Source organism: Labeo rohita, chromosome 5 (assembly GCF_022985175.1).
Source record: "Labeo rohita strain BAU-BD-2019 chromosome 5, IGBB_LRoh.1.0, whole genome shotgun sequence".
NCBI classification, from domain to species: domain Eukaryota; kingdom Metazoa; phylum Chordata; class Actinopteri; order Cypriniformes; family Cyprinidae; genus Labeo; species Labeo rohita.
In genome coordinates, this window is record NC_066873.1 from 45,604,215 (window position 1) to 45,622,743 (window position 18,529).

General features: G+C 35.5%; 2 protein-coding genes across 8 annotated transcripts in view; one reads left to right on the plus strand and one right to left on the minus strand.

Annotated features, from left to right (window-relative positions):
- The window catches only part of LOC127165447 (myotubularin-related protein 3), a 28,470-nt gene extending 18,490 nt beyond the window's left edge, over nucleotides 1-9,980 (plus strand). The window contains exons 15-20 of one of the 2 annotated variants that reach the window (XM_051110092.1): nucleotides 475-620; nucleotides 1,811-2,684; nucleotides 5,081-5,194; nucleotides 5,376-5,455; nucleotides 7,971-7,997; nucleotides 8,467-9,980. In XM_051110092.1, the coding sequence (XP_050966049.1) occupies nucleotides 475-620; nucleotides 1,811-2,684; nucleotides 5,081-5,194; nucleotides 5,376-5,455; nucleotides 7,971-7,997; nucleotides 8,467-8,656 (1,431 nt within the window). In that variant the 3' untranslated portion in view covers nucleotides 8,657-9,980. The remainder of the gene's footprint in view (nucleotides 1-474; nucleotides 621-1,810; nucleotides 2,685-5,080; nucleotides 5,195-5,375; nucleotides 5,456-7,970; nucleotides 7,998-8,466) is intronic. The other variant, XM_051110093.1, reaches the window with a different exon arrangement.
- Nucleotides 9,981-14,038: 4,058 nt separating this feature from the next.
- The window catches only part of cita (citron rho-interacting serine/threonine kinase a), a 103,512-nt gene continuing 99,021 nt past the window's right edge, over nucleotides 14,039-18,529 (minus strand). For 4 of the 6 annotated variants that reach the window (XM_051110015.1, XM_051110013.1, XM_051110014.1 and 1 more), the window contains 2 exons: nucleotides 18,160-18,505; nucleotides 14,039-14,953 (listed from right to left, as the gene is read on the minus strand). In XM_051110015.1, coding sequence (XP_050965972.1) covers nucleotides 14,927-14,953; nucleotides 18,160-18,505 — 373 coding nt within the window. In that variant the 3' untranslated portion in view covers nucleotides 14,039-14,926. The remainder of the gene's footprint in view (nucleotides 14,954-18,159; nucleotides 18,506-18,529) is intronic. The other 2 variants (XM_051110016.1, XM_051110012.1) reach the window with 1 other exon arrangement.

The following is an 18,529-nucleotide window of genomic DNA, read 5'->3' on the forward strand; positions in this document are numbered from 1 at the left end:
AATTTGTTAAAAACAAAACAAATATTTAAACTAGTTGCCAAGGCAACATTTCTCATTTTAATTTAGTTTAACCTGATGTGTTAAAATAACTAAAAATACAATTAAAATGAAAATTAATAAGAACTATGAATGAAATGACCATAAATAACAAATTTTTTATTTTATTTTTTTAATATAATAATCTCTTAATGATAGTGAAATAACACTGCAGCCAGTTTCAGCATTGATAATAATTGTTTCCAATGTTTCTGGAACAGCAAATCATCATGTTAGAATGATTTCTGAAGGATCGTGTGACACTGAAGACTGGAGTAATGATGCTGAAAATTCAGCTTTGATCAGAGCAATCAATTACATTTTAAAAAAACATAAAAAACCCCCCCAAAAAAACAATTAAATATTTAGTGCCAGCTCCGCATGCTGTCTATCTATGCAGCTCACAAGGTTTTGAGATGCAGTCTGAATCTCCATCAGGTTTTGCACCCGGTGTGTCACGTGAGGAATCTGATGCTGTGGAGTGCCGTCTACCTGCCTAACTCCGCCCCCTCCACGCCTTCTGATGAGTCATGTGTGCCACACTCCGCCCCCTTAGCCTCACCTGAGGACACACCTGTGAGCAGGTAAACGAGCCGTGACGTATGTGCTTCTCTGTGCTGCATTGCCTTTTCCAAACTTATTTTAAGTTAATGCAGTCACATGAAGCATATTAAATATTTATATTCATGCGTTATTCAAAACAACTTAAAATTGCATTTAAGGCAGTGTTAGTTTACTATCATATTTCAGTATACATTTTTTCAACTCAATATCCATTAATTATCATTTATGCAGTGTTAAATCAAAATATTTTTCTCTAAAGCTACTTTTTGTAATGTCTATTCAATTCTTTTTTCATCTTACATTTTTTTTAATTATATTTTGGGGTGTAATTTCTCAGCCAGAATTTATTAATTAATTCTATTAATTAATCGGCACATCACTTGACTAATAAGATTACAAATTGTAATCACTTGACAGCCCAGGTTTTTATATTTTGTATTTATTTTAATTTTACTTAATTTTAGTAATTTTGTTGTGTTTGTCCTTTTTTTTTACTGTAGTTTTTTTGTGTGTCTGTATAATTTGTGCGAATTTCTATTCAGTTAATTTTAAAATAAGTTTTTTTGTATTTTTTACAAAATAAAAGTTGTGTGAGTGTATAATTATTATGTATATATAAATACAAGCACATTCATGTATATATTTAAGAAATATTTACAAGTATACATATTTATTATAATTTTTATAGAATTTATATTATATATAAATAAAAATATTTTGTACATAAATATTTCTCTTAAATATATACAGTAATTTGTGTGTATTTATATATACATAATAATTACACACATATATATTAGGAAAATCAAACTTTTATTTTGTATGCAATTAATCACAATTAATCATTTGCCAGCCCTAATTTTTTTCAGTTAAAGTTTTTAAAAAAAAATTAAATTAAAGTTATTTATTTTATTCATATTATATATAATTTTTTATGGTTTTACTTTCTTTTAGTTGACTGTAAAAACCATGATTTAAGGTTTTTATTTTTTATAAGTTCATGCATTCCCTCGAAATCAAACCATGATTTTAGTGTCATGATCTACTGTTCAAACTACAAAAATGCTAATATAAAATGCTTACTGAAAATTTAACATAATATTTATGATAAAAAAAATATATATTGGAACATTCTAGACACCATTTAGGGTTCATTAAAGGTTCTTCTCTGATTATGAATGGTGTGACTTAAACACCGATGGTTTTTCAGGTTACCAAAGACTCGGTCGTACGACGACCTGCCCACTTCCTGTGAGGGTTTGACCCCAAACCGGCGCAGCAGCGACCCAAACCTGACTGAGAAGTGGCAGGACCGCCTGCTCGCCCTGGAAATCAGCGTGTCAAAAGAAGCCGACGGAAACGACACGCAGACGACAGAACGCGACGGTCTGGATCAGAGACTCAGAGGCTTAAACACAAACAATTCTGATCATTCAGAAAACGAGGCGGAGCTTTCCGTGACTGACAGCCAAATGCAAAACATCTCACAGGAAGAAAACATGAAGCTGGATCTTCTAAACAACACACCTGCCTTCGATATCCAAGAGGAATTAGCTCAGAATGCGAGTAACAGTGAGGACCAAACGTCGCCTGAGAAGCTTGAAGAAAAACCTGCATCCCAGCATCCTTTGTCCACTAATGAAAACAGTGAATTATCACCAGACAGACTGCGTTTAGATAATGACGCCCCTTGTAACATCACCCACGATTCTTCAGAATCCAGCAGCCAATCTTCTATGGAAAGTTCATCCAGTCCAAACCACACAGCTCAGACTCTTAACGGCGTTTGCTCACCTTCCCAGCATCCCGTTTGTCCCCTTCCTCCAGCGTCGGTCAATCAGGACGGAGGCTGCCAGACGTCCGCAGCGGGAGACGCCTCTCCGACGTCACCCCACAAGCATTCGTTAGGTGTTTCCGAGCGCTTGGCGGCGTTAGGGCACCTGGATAAGGACGGCTTGAGTCTGCACAGCGATGCCGTACAGGTGCGTCTGCGGCAGATGGAGGCGGGGCATCAGCTGCAGGTGGAGACGCTGAAGAAACAGGTGCAGGAGCTCTGGTGCCGTCTGCACGTCAACGGGAAGCTGGTGAGGAACAAACATGCGTTACTCTTCGTGATCCGCATCAAGTAACTAGAGTTAGCTGCTATAACTTAATTTACATTTTTAATTTAATTAAGTTCTGTTCACACCAAGAAATGATAAATTGTAAACTCTTAAGAGAGTTGCAGAGTCCACACTACAAGTACAGCAATAATGACACTAATATAGTTATTGTTACTGTTATAGTTAACATTATAGACATTATTATATTTATCATTATAGTTATTGCTATAGATATCTCTTTGTAGTTATTGTTATTAGAATAGATCTTGTTATAGATATTGTTACGGATCTGTTATAGTTATTATAGTTAGTATAGTTATGATTACATTTATTGTTATAGATATCATTACAGTTATTGTTACAGTTGTCATTACTGTTATGATTACAGTTATTGCTATATTTATCTTTATAGTTATTACAGATATTGTTATAATTATTCATATAGATCACATTATAGTTAGCTCTATAGTTATCCTTTTTTTTTTAACAATTATAGTTATTACAATTATTGTTATAGATGTTATTTAGTTATGCAAGTGTTATAGATATGTGTTATAATTATTATTATTATAATTATAGATATTTTAGTTAAAGTAAGTGTTATTCTTATAGTCATAATTATTGTTATAGAGATATTTTAGTTCTAGGCCTGCCATGATACCAACTTTTTGTTGTGCAATATATCGCCCAGAAATTGTGATAAGCGATATTATTGTCATTTTAAGACCATTTTATGCCACTGAATATATAACCATAATGTAATGAAGAAGGCCTACACAATTTCAAATGACAAACTTTTAATTATTAAGTATATTAAGATCATGGAAATTAAGTATCAAAATATTAGATACCTTAAAAACTTGAATAAATAGTAAATAAACATTTTCTGACCATTTTTGGTGATGCAATATAAAAATGACTGTCACCATATTTTTTGGATTCTATTTGCACCTGTGTCTTTTGCAGCTTCTCGTACATAACCTGGTGTAGTCATGAGGTGTTAGTTCAGATTTTAAAAATGTTTAGACAAAAAGAGTTTCATCTGCAGATTGCAATAGTGTGCACGCTTAATTTACAGAGAAAAGAAGGAGAGGGAGAAATCTTGAGATAGAAAAATCTCCATACAAGTTCTTTGTGCATTTTCCTTTTTGCTACTTGTTACTTTGCACTTTTTGTTGAGGCCATGTAAATATATTGTGCGATATATTGATTATTGTGACAGGCCTAGTTATAATCATTCTAATTGTTGTTATGGATTTTTTTTTTTTTAAATTACCTATGGTTAACTTTATAGTTAACATTCTAGTTAGTGTTTGTTGTGTTAAAGGAGAAGTTCACTTCCAGAACAACAATTTACAAATAATGTACTCACCCCTTTGTCATCCAAGATGTTCATGTCTTTCTGTCTTCAGTCGTAAAGAAATTATGTTTTTTGAAGAAAACGTTTCAGGATTTTTCTCCATATAATGGACTGATATGGTGCCCCGATTTTGAACTTCCAAAATGTAGTTTAAATGCAGCTTCAAATGATCCCAGTCGAGGAAGAAGAGTCTTATCTAGCAAAACAATCGGTCATTTTTTTTTATTTCAAAAAATAAAAATTTGTATACTTTTTAAGCACAAAAGCTTGCATAGCACAGGCTCTCAGATGCGTGTCCATGGGTCGTTCTTGAACGATTCGTTAATTTTGAACGAATCTTTAATGTGACTCATGAAGAACAAGTCGTCTCGGGTCTTAGGGTTTTTCGAGTCGTTCGTTCATCTTATTGGGGCGGTTACGTGACGCTGATTTTGCTAAAATGAACGAAATGACTCAAAAAGATTTGTTCATTTTTCTGAACGAGACTCAAAGGTCCGAGTCGGTAAAATGATCCGAACTTCCCATCACTACTACGAATCACGTCTAAGTTCATCGTCTGTGTACTCCGGCTCAAAAAGGAAGAGTATGGCGAAAAACTCCTACAACTTCAGAATCGTCCGACATCGTTGTACCTTTTTGTTTGTAAACAGCGTTTGACTTACTTACACTTTCTTAGTCTTTGCACGTTCGCTTTGTAAACACTGAGTCTGTAGTTCCGCGTGACCTTTCGATGTGATTCAATAGTACGTAGCATTGTGAACGTGCATGCCAGAACCTGTGCTACACGACCTTTTGTGCCTAAAAATTATACACATTTATATTTTCCAAAAAAAATGGCCGATCGTTTTGCTAGATAAGACCCTTCTTCCTCGGCTGTCATCTTCAATGACGAGGGGGTGAGTAAATTATTTGTGAATTGTTGTTCTGGAAGTGGACTTCTCCTTCAACAGGCCTTTAATCCCATTAGTGGTGTTACCTTTGTCAGCTGTAAATCTCACATTGGTCCTTTATGTTGCAGACGTCTCTGTCAGACGGGGAGAATAACGTGGATTCGGGCTGTTTGCAGCGCTGCGGGAACACTGATCTCCTGTCCGAGTCCAGCTGGGAACAGATCGAACAGCAGGAAGCAGAGGTGAGCAGATCAGACCGTTAATAGCCAGTGCTTCACTACACAGATTCATTGAACAAATCCACTTGTAAAATGTGTAAAACATGAACTCTGTGGAAGAGGAGTGACTCTGAATTAAACTGCAGTGTGAATGTGAGCTCATGTGGTTAATGTGTTGACTTGTGTTTGTGGTGACCTGACGCAGTGGTTCTCGGATCACCCGGCGTCCCGCTGCTATGGGTGCGAGAGGACGTTCTGGCTGGCGGCGAGGAAACATCACTGCAGGTGATCATTCAGTCTTAGTGTGTGCATTTGTGTGTCGTTACCCTCCTTGTTTTGTTTCTCACCTGCTACTGACCCTAAAACGGAAATATTTCAGGTTCACTATGCATTAACCCACATAAACTATGTGCTTTATGACTCATAATACACAAAAGTATAAGCTTCACATTTCTGCTTTTAAATCCTTGAAAATCTGCCTCATTCACTTCTATTGTGAGTGTCTCACTGTAGCCTCCATTTTTGAAAAAGTAAACAAGGTTTTTGTGGTAATCAACATCATGCTGTTGATTGAGCTGAACTCATACTGAAACTGGAATATTAAGCTTTTCACTTATCACTTATTGCCGGTTAATGTCTTATTAAAGTCCAGTTAAGCAACATTTCACTCTTAAAATGAGGTTAGAGTCATTTTAAGTATCTCATTATTATCTTAAAGGACAAGTCCACTTCCAAAACACAGATTTACAGATAATGTACTCACCCCCTTGTCATCCAAGATGTTCATGTCTTTCTTTCTTCAGTCGTAAAGAAATTGTGGTTTTTGAGGAAAACATTTCAGCATTTTTCTCCATATAATGGACTGATATGGTGCCCCGATTTTAAACTTCCAAAATATAGTTTAAATGCAGCTTCAAACGATCACAAATGCAGTTGTAAACAATCAAGGAAGAAGGGTCTTATCTAGCGAAATGATTGGTTATTTTCATTAAAATTATACAATTTAAATACTTTTTAATTTCAAACGCTCGTCTTGTCTTTCTCTCCCTGAACTCTGTGTATTCTGGCTCAAGACAGTTAGTGTATGTCGAAAAACTCCAATCGTATTTTCTCCCTCAACTTGAAAAATCATTTCAAAATCATCCTCCATCGCTGCAGAAGAACAGACACAGTGTTTACAAAGTGAACATGCAAAGATCAAACACCCTTAACAAAAAAGGTAAAACAGTGATATAGGACGATTTTGAAGTTGAGGGAGAACATGAGACTACCTGACACTAACTGACATGAACCAGAACAAAAACAGTCCAGGCAGAGTAAGACAAGATGAGCATTTGGCATTAAAAAGTATATAAATTGTAATATTTTAATGAAAATAAGCAATCGTTTCGCTAGATAAGACCCTTCTTCCTCGGCTGGGATCATTTACAACCGCATTTGTGATCGTTTGAAGCCGCATTTAAACTACATTTTGGAAGTTCAAAATCGGGGCACCAGATCAGTCCATTATACGGAGAAAAATGCTGAAATGTTTCCCTCAAAAACCATAATTTTGTTATGACTGAAGAAAGAAAGACATGAACATCTTGGATGACAAGGGGGTGAGGACATTATCTGTCAATCTTTGTTTTGGAAGTGGACTTCTCCTTTAATAGCAGTATACGTCACAGGGCTTTACGCTTACTTTTCTTTTTAGGAACACTTGTGCTCCTAACTTAATTTAGGAGCACTGTCAAAATTTCAGGAGCACCTTCTAATCAGTAATAAAAAAATCTGATCAAAAATTAGCCTTCGCATTACGAGGTGATATTTGACTCCTTAAAGTGATTTACAGGGGAATTTAGTTTTTACCTTTGTAATCTAACTTTATTAAAAGTATGTCATCTTTTATGTCATTTTTTTAAAGTATATTTTATAAGCTTTTTAAAATTTCGAATTAAAACAACAGAACAACAAGTAGAATAAAAATAAATTACCAAGCAAATGAAATCAGTATTAGCTAAATTAATTTTTACTACAGAAGTGGCGCAGAAGAACACAAAAGTGGTTTGTAGGTGTAGTTTCATGTTTAATGAGGCTCAGTGGTGGCATGAGTGTAATCAAATTCATAAACTCATGTTGAGGTTAATGTTTTGAATATAACATTTTGAATATAGAAATATTAAATGATTTAAATAACTGAAAAGATACTTTTAAAAATAAAACTAAATCTGCCAGTAGGTGGCGGCAAGTCGCTGGTTCAATTACTGAATCATTTATTCATTTGATTCATTCAGGAATAAATCAAGTGACTCTTTATGAATGGGAAATTGAATCATTGACTCACTAGATTCGTTTAAAAACGAGCGTTCATTTATAAACGAAACTGCTGTTTTGAATGGAGATGCGCAGCGGCTCGTGTGACTCGTTTCAAACTATTTTGACAATGAAATTGTCAAAAAATTAGGCAATAGTGTTATAGTCAGACAACGTAAATTAACTTTATTTAATTGTTGTATTAAATTATTTATCTCATTTACAAACTCCCTTAATTAACTTATTTATTAAAGTTATGTATTAAAATTAGCTAAATAAATTAAAATGCTAAAAAAAAAAATTAATATCTAATTTTTGTCCCCTCAACAAATGTATTTTCTTTAGTGATAATGTTTGAACTAGTTTAATATAATATGTTCATATAAAAACTATAATTTTAAAACATTTAATATGAGGTTCTCTCTGAGTTCAGCAGCTGACTGAATGATTGTGCTCTCATCCGTATGTCTCTCTCTCTTTCTCTCTCTCTCTCGTTCTGCTGCAGCGGCAGAGAGCCGGTTGAGGAGGCCTGGTGAGACTTTCCTCCTCTTCCTCCGTCACTTCCTCTGTCAATCCATCTGTCTTTCCCTTCTCTTTAAATCAGCATCACACTGTCTGTCATTTTCTCATTACTGTATTTCTCCATCACACCTCTCGGCTGCTGAAGGTGCAAACTTGGTGCAAATCCAGTTCAGTTTTAGCTGCTCTAAAAATCGTTTTCTGAAATCTTGGATATTATTCATTTGCAGTTAGTGTGAAAGAATTTTGACTCTGCCTTTAATTACGTATAAATCTATTCTAATACATATGCCAGAGCTGCTTGTCATTGCAGAAAGTGCATTTTTTGCAACTCACCAATAAGCCTAAGTGGTGTAATTAAAAAAAAAAAATGTACAAATTGTGAAGCTAAAATACATTTTGTAAATGTAATTCTAAAAAAAACAACATCAGATGTTGTAATTGCTCACAAACACTCACCCAACTCTCTCTCGGTCCTGTAGGAATTGTGGGAATGTTTTCTGCGCCAGCTGCTGCGACCAGAAGGTGGCGGTACCGAGTCAGCAGAGTCTGCGTGAGCCGAAGCACACGTGTCAGGCGTGTTACGGTCACCTGCGGCCCTCCGCCGTCCCTCCGGCACTTCCTCCCGCAGACCTGGAGCTGGAGAAACCCATCGCCGCCAGCTCCAACTGAGACACGCGTCCGCCCGAATAAACGCCGTGCGATGAAAACGAGCGTTCGGTCATCGATTACTCACTCACGATGACTTACTGAGTTACTTTCCTTTGTGCAACGCACAATGAAACATTTAGTATGTGGAGTTTGATTCACGGAAGTCTTATTATTATACATTCTACGAAGTTCAAAAGAATGTTCAAAAGCGCAGTTCCTGAAAAATTCTTAAACATTGTTTAAAGAACATCTTAACTTTTCTTAAGAAGAAAAAAAAATTCAGCAGCTGGATTTACAAAAGTATTCTTAGGAAAGAAGTTCAAATGTGGAAACCCTAACAAGTGTGTAAGACTCACAAAAATCTTCTTACATTTCAAATTACGTTTGTTTGTGAAGGGAATTCACCTCCCGATCTACATAAATGCGTCTTTGTTCACACAAATCATTCGTGATCCAGCTTCACTTACAGCAGAAGTGACTATAAGGGTTTTTTATGAATCTCTGCAATCGCCTTTCCTAATAATGTGCTAGTTAGCAAGTTTAATGGGTTAACACGGCTAAAGTAAACAGGCTCGTCACTCCACAGAGAGAAGAGAGGGGCGGGGCGAGCAGAGCTCATTAACATTTAAAGCAACCTCGACCAGAATAGGATGATTTTTGTAGAGCTGATTTTGACAAGGTAAAAAGGGTGTTGTTTTACACAACCATTGAGAATTTTTAACCAAAGTATATTAGAGACTTTTCATTAAGACCCTAAAGAATCATATCAACTTGTGAAAAATGGGCATCCGTTTATAAAATGTACTTAAATGTCCTAATTGAACTCTGGTCTAATCCTGTCTGTGAAACCAGACCCAATTAAGACAAATTCCAAGACGTTTATACAAATCACAAAAATCTTTTGTGATTTTAAGACATTTCAAAAGATAAATTACAAGTTTGTTTGATTCATGGAAATATACTTAAGACATTTCTAGAGATGAATTCCAAAAATGTATGTTTCACAAAAAAATATGAATGTAGTTAAGACATTATTTAGGATAAATTCCAAAATGTTCATAAGATTCATGAACATTTTATGAAATTAACACATTTCTTAAGATAAATCTCGATTCATAAACATTCTTAAGAAAAATTCCAAATTTGTGTGACTGACAAAAATATTTAAAAATTTAAGATAAATTTTAAGTCTGTGCAATTCACAAAAATCTTAAGACATTTCTTAAAATAAATTACAAGGTAATGTTCTTAGAAAAGTAAACATTTCTTAGGATTTTTGTGAATCATACAAATTTATCATCTCTTTTCCTAAGATGTTCGTATTCACAAATAAGACATAATATTCTATTCTTAAAGACATTTCCTAAGATGAATTCCAAGGTCATATGATTCACAAAAACCTTGAGAAAAAGACATTTCTTAAGATAAATTCCAAGAAGTGCTTAAATATTCATTTCAGTACATTTTTAAAATCATCCGTTTCAAGATGGAGCGTCGGTTGCATTAATTCGCTTTCTCTCGAGTGATACGTTGCTTAATTCTGCCAAAAATGATCAAATTAAAAGTTTATTAATTACACAGTGGTCCCTATCTGAGCTGTTTTCATACAGTTGTTACTAAATTTCAATAAATTCATTAAACCTTTAGGCATTTAAGACTAGTTTGAGGCTATTTATTTTTTAATTATTGTTTTTAAACTTTAAAAGCTATTTGTGATGATTTTAAGTATTTTAATAAAAAAAAAAAAAGTCAGATTCTTCATAAGAAAACATTCTGAAGTTTATTCTTAGGTTTGAAAATATTAAGAATTTAATTCTTAAGAATATTTTGCAAATCCAGCCCTTGAGCTTCTGTTTCGATTATTTCCATATGGTTATGCTTTAAAAAGAATATAATAGTGCACTACATTAGCATTTAATGTAAATGCGACAGAAGATAAATTCGGCTCACCGTCCTTTGGTTGCATTGAAAGCAGGATCTCGCATGTTCTTCAGACGTGTTGCACTGCTGAAAGAAACTCTTACGAGCGTCATTATAGTGAGTAAATGATAACACAACTTCATTTTCATGTGAACTTCCTGTAGGACACGACTCTATAATCATGTTCTCTGGACCTCTTGAACCCTGGTTGATCTGGTCTGACTGCAAAGACTCGGTCTGAGGAGCGCCGGAGGAGTTTTGCACACTTGAATCTGTGTACATGTAATTTGTATGTATATTATGCGACGTGTACAGCCAATATAATTAAAGCCTGATGGACTGAATGGATGAACTCCAGCAATATAATCGGGACGATCGGGAAGAGGATCTCAAACGCGCCTGCTGTCGCTTCGCTGTCTGGTCGAGGGGCTGGATGTACTCGCCCTGTTGAAATCTCCCACACTGCTGCTGTCTTTCCTCTCTGTGTCGGACAGAGTTCGTACGAGCCGTCGCCGCTGCTGCTGCTGTCGCTTATGGAGGCGTTTGTGTGAATGAAATAAAAGCACAACACACTGCCAACCCGATCCACGTCTGACTGACTTTGTATATCATATTATGGCTCATATAATCTGATACAGTGACAATACGAAGCACTCAGTTGTATTCAGACACTCAAACTGAGCAAATATATGCAATCTACTGCATACGCTGATATTCATATGAAGAAATCTTGCTGCTTGTAATGTAAATCAATGAGATTTTTTATAACGGTACGGCAGATGCTGATATAAAATGATCTAAACATCAGTCGTCACTCTATATCTTCAATAATAAAATGAGATTAAAATAATCCAAACATATAATCCAATGATGATTGAGAGATGAACAAATAAACATTAATCATTAAAGGAGAAGTCCACTTCCAAAACAAAGATTCACATATAATGTACTCACCCCCTTGTCATCCAAGATGTTCATGTCTTTCTTTCTTCAGTCGTAAATAAATTGTTTTTTGAGGAAAAAATTTCAGGATTTTTCTCCATTTAATGGACTGATATAGTGCCCCGATTTTGAATTTACAAAATGTAGATTAAATGCAGCTTTAAACAATCCCAACCGAGAAGAGTCTTATCTAGCGAAACGATTGGTTATTTTCATAAAAATAATACAATTTATATACTTTTTAATGTCAAACGCTCGTCTTGTCTTGCCAGTTATTTAAAGCGATGAACTTCACATTTCAGCCTGTAAATCATTTAAGATTAAGAAAAGGGACAAGTCAAAAGGATCAGTTATTATATTCATTTAAACAAATATTATCAACCAGTTATATTAATTTAATAACATCTAAATGCATCTTATTGTCTTAATTGTTTAGATTTGTATAATGCATTATCTTCTTGTCAATCCAAAAAACACCCCCTAAAACTTAACCTTAATTTTAAAATAAATACAAAAACAATTTTAAATACTAGTAAACACTATAATATCTTAATATTCTAAAATAACACTAAACCAAGTCTGTATCAAATCAAATGTAACTGCAAATCTTTTTTTTTTTTTTTTGACAGCTTGGACATTTATATTACAGGTCAACTAGAGGTCCCCAGCTTAAATATTTATTTTATTTATTTCTTGATTTTTTTAAGATTTATTTTTTCCACACTGTCATGTTATTTATTTGTTTATTTTATTTTATTTTTTTTACAGTGATTGGTAGGTCTGTAAGTAAAATCTGTTGACTTCATCAGACTTTGTTGCATTATGTGCTCATGGTGACCATTCAAGAATGGGAAAAACAACACTTTTCAAGTTTTTTTTTTCTCCATGTTTGCATGCCTGTAACTCAAGAAGTATTAAAGATATCTTAATGCTCATTTAGATTTTGGGTCTTAAGATGGAGCATCTGTTGCATTAACTTGCTGTTTCTCTAGAGTGATTTGTGCTGAATGCTGAAAAAAATGATCAAATCAAAACTTCATTAATTATATTTTATAACTATTTGACCTGTTTTCGTAGAGTTGTTACTAAATTGTTACAATGTTGAAAATAAATTAGGGTTATTATCATTAATCTAAAACGAAAACATTCAGGGGGGAAAAGGTTGCATGAAATAAATTTTAATTGAATTAAAAAAATAATTCCAAAAAAAAAAAAAAAAATCAGTTGCCAAAACATCTCATTTTCATTTAGTCTTATGTGAAGTAATAAAATTAAAATGAATAAAAAACTACATTGAGAGATTTATTATTATTTGTAAATAATAAAAATGTAAATATTAAATTGTAAAATGCATGCAAAAAGCATGATTTACAGTTCAAATACAGGTTTTTATAAAGTTTATAAAATTTTCTAAAAATGATAAACTTCACATTTCAGCCTGCAAACAATTTTTAAGAAAAGGATGAGTCGAGGTATACGCCAGTGGTGACCGTTCAAAAATGGGAAAAAGTTTTTTTCTCCAAAGTTTGCATGCCTGTAACTCAAGAAGTATTAAAGATATCTTAATGACCTTTTAGATATTGGGTCTTAACAAACTTTCCTTTTGGCATCTTTATTTTTAGGGCCCTGTTGGGTTCAGTTCCAGAGATACTGGGACCCAAATATGGCTCCAGGAGTAAATCGTTAAACTGTAGACATTTGTGGCTCAGTTTGCATACAGAAGACACTTCTTTTCTTTTAATGAGGAATATCTAAAGAACAAATAATGTTGAAACTACAAATGGATCTTGTTTCTCTCTATCAAAACAACTGCATTGAACAAACCTGTCTGAGAGCCATAAATATTCTTTTTTTTCAAAGTTTGCATGCCTGTAACTCAAGAAGTATTAAAGATATATTAACACCCTTTTAGATATTGATTCTTTACAAACTTTCCTTTTGGTTTCTTCATTTTTAAGGCCCTGTCAAGTTCAGTTCCAGAGATATTGGGATCTCAATATGGCTCCAGGAGTAAACTGTTAAATTATACACATCTTCAGTGGTCAAAAACCGAATGTGGGTCACTTTGCACCCAGATGACACTTTTTTTTTTTTTTAAAGAGGAATGTCTGAAGAGCAAACAATGTTTAAATGCATCTCATTCTTTATCACATTTAAAACATTTGCGTTGAACACCTGTCTGAGAGCCATAATTATTCTTTTTCCAAAGTTTGCATGCCTGTAACTCAAGAAGTATTAAAGATATTGCAATATGATTCTAGTTCTTATTAAACTTTTCTTTTGAAATCTTCATTTTCAAGGCCCTGTATGGTTCAGTTCCAGAGATGTGGGGATCTCAGTAGAAATCAAACTAGAGCAGCATCAGACTCTTATAAGATCAACATGAAACCAAAAGTGAGTCTTAATAAACACTCCTGTGAATGATTCAATCCATTTCAAAGTTCCTTCCTTCAAAATGTAATAACTTGAGAAATTGTCTTATTCTACATTGCTTCTCACTGAACATTGAAAAAAAAGTCAAGAAGGACGCAGAGGCCGAGATAAAGATAAACTTTAGTTTATTAGTGGCTATAGATAATGCTATCGGACCATAATCATAAAAAATGAGAAAACAAGAAACGCTACATCTCTGGTTAAACATCAGCGTCGATTAGCGCAGAATGAAGTGCGTCAGGTTACAGGAAACGGAAACGAGAAGCAGAAACAGAACAAACCCGTCACAACGTCTCCATGCGACAGAACGAGACGTCAGCGCGCGCGCGGATGAGGCGAAACGATCGCTGCGGTACACGGCACTTCAGTCGTAGAGAGAGAGAGAGAGAAAAAAACCAGAGCGGATCCTGAGTTCATCATCCTGGCTCTGTGCGCTCGAGAGATACTGCGGACGATACTGCGGTAGAGAGAGTTCCCGGTAGAGCTCCGAAAGCCACACCCAACACACGTTTAGCGCTGCCGGAGCTGGAGAATGAGAGCGACGAACACACGCCAGCTTGATTCAAGCAAAATGTGCCACTTTGAAGCAGTTTCAGACCATTTAAATGAGCTTCTCGCATTCGGCATTTGATTCTTAACAAAAATAGACCCGCCTCGTTATTCGCTTCTTATAAAAAACATCACGTGGGCGTATTTACAAGATTAATAATGTGACATTCTGGAGGTTTACAAAGATTCCCTTTCCGTCGAGACGGACGCTACGCTGTCGCCGGGGATTGTGGGGAAGAGCGGAGGAGGAGGAGAAAGAGGGAAGTACAAAGAGAAGGACAGGAAAATGGAGACAAACAACAGGCAGAACTGCAGTGTGTGTGTTAGTGTGGTTTAGTTAGTAAACGCTGGCCGGATCCGTGTGTGATCGTCTGTGATTGTAAGGCCTTGTGAGCGGGACGTTGTGCTGTGAGTTTCCTCATCTGATGTTCTTCACCGATTCGTCACCTACACCGACGACTGATCCCACACCTGCTGGACACACAAACACACACCATTAATCAAAACCTGTTACAAACTCACTGATACTTCAGAGTTTGTTTTTTTGAAGGAGAAGTCCACTTCCAAAACAATTCACAAATAATTTACTCACCCCCTTGTCATCCGAGATGTTCATGTCTTTCTGTCTTCAGTCGTGAAGAAATTATGGTTTTTGAGGAAAACATTTCAGGGTTTTTCTCCATATAATGGACTTCATTGGTGCCCCGATTCTGAACTTCCAAAGTGTAGTTTAAATGCAGCTTCAAAGGCTCTAAATGATCCCAGCCGAGGAAGAAGGGTCTTATCTAGCGAAATGATCAGTCATTTTTTTTCAAAAAATAAAAATGTGTATACTTTGTAAGCACAAAAGCTGGCGTAGCACAGGCTCTCAGATGCGCGTTCACGGGTTGTTCTTGAACGAATCTATAATATGACTCGGTAATAAGAACGATTCGTCTCAGGGAGTGATTCGTTCTGTCACGCATGAGCAACTTCCTATTAGGTTCTGTACTGGAATTAGTTCACCTGTTTCGAGTCTTCGGGTTTTTATGGTGCTGTCACGTGATGCTGATTTAGTTAAAATGAACAAAATGACTCAAAAAAAGATTCATTGATTTTGCTGAACGAGACTCAAAGGTCCGAGTCGGTAAAATGATCCGAACTTCCCATCACTACTACGAATCACGTCTAAGTTCATCGTCTGTGTACTCCGGCTATAAAAGGTAGAGTATGGCGAAAAACTCCATCTTATTTTCTCCTACAACTTCAGAATTGTCCAACATTGTTGTAGCTTTTTGTTTGTAAACAGCGTTTGACTTACTTGCACTTTCTTAGTCTTTGCGCATTCGTTTTGTAAACACTGAGTCTATGCCTACGTAGACCTACATTCCGTGTGACCTTTCGACAATAGTACGTTGTGAATGCGTATGCCAGAATCTGTGCTACACGAGCTTTTGTGCTTAAAAAGTATACACATTTTTATTTTCCAAAAAAAAATGACCAATCATTTCGCTAGATAAGACCCTTCTTCCTCGGCTGGGATCGTTTAAAGCCTTTGAAGCTGCATTTAAACTACATTTTGGAAGTTCAAAATCAGGGCACCAATCAAGTCCATTATATGGAGAAAAATCCTGAAATGTTTTCCTCAAAAACCATAATTTCTTTACGACTGAAGACAGAAAGACATGAACATCTTGGATGACAAGGGGGTGAGTACATTATTTGTGAATTATTGTTCTGGAAGTGAACTTCTCCTTTAATCCTTTTAATTGTACAACTGTCCACCTCTAGCTGGTGCTTCATGTGTCTTTTTGCGGCCAAATCTTGACTGATTTTTATTAAAAATAACTTTAAGAGTAATATTTCCAGATGAACACTTACTGGACTGAAGCATCTTGATTTTACTTGATTCTCCATTAATCATTAAAGTGTCAAATCTGATCATCAGGATCTTTTGAGGAACATTTGTTTAGAGAAGCTTTACTTTCACTGTTCCTCAGTGGAAGAATGATCTACACAAGCCTCCAAAACATCTCGCAACATTGTTTTTCTCTCAGTCATCACTGAATTGCATTGCACTATACGTTTGGATCATTTCAATCTCATCTTACTAAGACATATTTTTGGAGATATAGAGTGAACACTGGTATTTGCATCATTTTATGTCAGTGTCGGCTCTACTGTTATTAAGATCTCATTGATTTACATTACATGCAGCAGAATTTCATCATATAAATATCAGAATCTGCACCTAAGTACATATTTTTGCTCAGTTTGAGCCTCTAAATAAAACTGAGCTGTTTTTTTCTTCATATACAATACAACAAAATATAATGTTCTACTGATCCACTGATCATGTTTATCAGGGTGTCTGTAGGATTTCTAAAATCAAATTTAGGATTTTAAAGACCTGCACAAGTAAAATTAATACCATATGAGCAGGGTAGGGCAATGTCTATAGCAACATATTAAACTGTAAAATGACTGCAAAAAGCATGATTTACAGTTCAGGTTCACATTTCAGCTAGGCTTGGCAAACGATTAATCATGATTAAATTAAAGGTTTGAGTCTGCCTAATGTGTATGTATGTATATATATATATATATATATATATATATACATACACACACAAAACCTTTAATGTATATATTAAATAAACATTTACAAGTATATGTATTTATTAGAATTTTTATAGAATTTACATTATATGTATATATATATATATATATAATATTTTGTACATAAATAACATACTTCTTTTAAATGTATACATTAATCTGTGTATTTACATATACACAATAATTACATACAGTACACACACATATTAAGCAAACTTTTATTTTATTTGCTGTTAATCGTGATTAATCATTTGCCAGCCTTAATTTCAGCCTTTAAATAATTTAAGTAAATGGAAGAGTCAAAAGAATCAGTTCTTAAATTCATGTAAACAATTAATAATCAATCAGTCTTCTTGTTGATCCACTGGTTCACATTTACAACTGTGTTTGCTGCGTAAATATATGGGTCAATTTTCACACTGGTCTGAACAAAAACAGCAAAAGGGCTTATTGAAAATGCAAATTCATTCAATGCCAGTTGGTGGCGCTTTTGGAACGGCAGAAATAGAGCAGTTTACACGGTAATGTCTGTACACAAAGCATCACTTTGAAATGTGCAGCGCTCATATTTATTCAATGAAATCAAAGACTTGAAGCTTAATCGTCACAATAAGCCATATCGCAATTCTTCTCTTTTCGTCTCCAAATTTAAGACCTTATAAAATCATAATAAAGACTTTCTTGTACCATTTAAGACTTTAGATGGCCTTACATTTTACTTTTTAAAACCCTGGCATATCCAACTTTTTCTTTTTGTACGAGCAGAGCGCAGCCATTTGTAAATTTTATGGGTCTGGTTTCTGGTCTCATTCACGTCCAGCTATTTTTAGCTGCATAAACCAGCTTGTTTAGCTGCTTGTGTCTTACCATAGTATTTTAATGTATTATCTTAGTTATGAGTATACAGTTTTGTAGTGCAAACAGTTTTACTGTTTACTGTATGTTGTTATTTTCTCGTTATTTCCCTATAACGGCTAACGAACTGGAAGTCTCACCCATATGCTTATACCGTTTTGAACGTTAGACTGGTGCAAAAGATCTCAAATGAGCCTTTAATGTATCATGTGTTTAGTCATCCTGACCTTGTTAACAGTGTTAATGGGTGTTCGTGCTGATCCCGTGTGCAGTCTTTGGCGGGGCTCCTCAAACGCCCGGCCGGGCGACCTCTCCCTGCGCAGGTCCATGACCCGTCCCGGCGAGCGGTCCAGCCGAGGATCCATCATTCTGCCGGGCGATCGCTCCAATCGGCCCGGGGACTTCTCTCTGTCGAGGGGCCTCGCGGGAGACTTGTCCCTCCGGAACTCCGTGCGAGCCTCGCGGTAGCGGTGGGGCGTCCCGGGCTGGTGGATGCCCTCCTGTACGGCGGGCATGGCGGCCAGACGCTTCGAGATGTGCTCGTTGTAGGAGGGAGGACCGCGCTTGTTTGGGCTGCGAGAGACCGGGAAGAGTCAA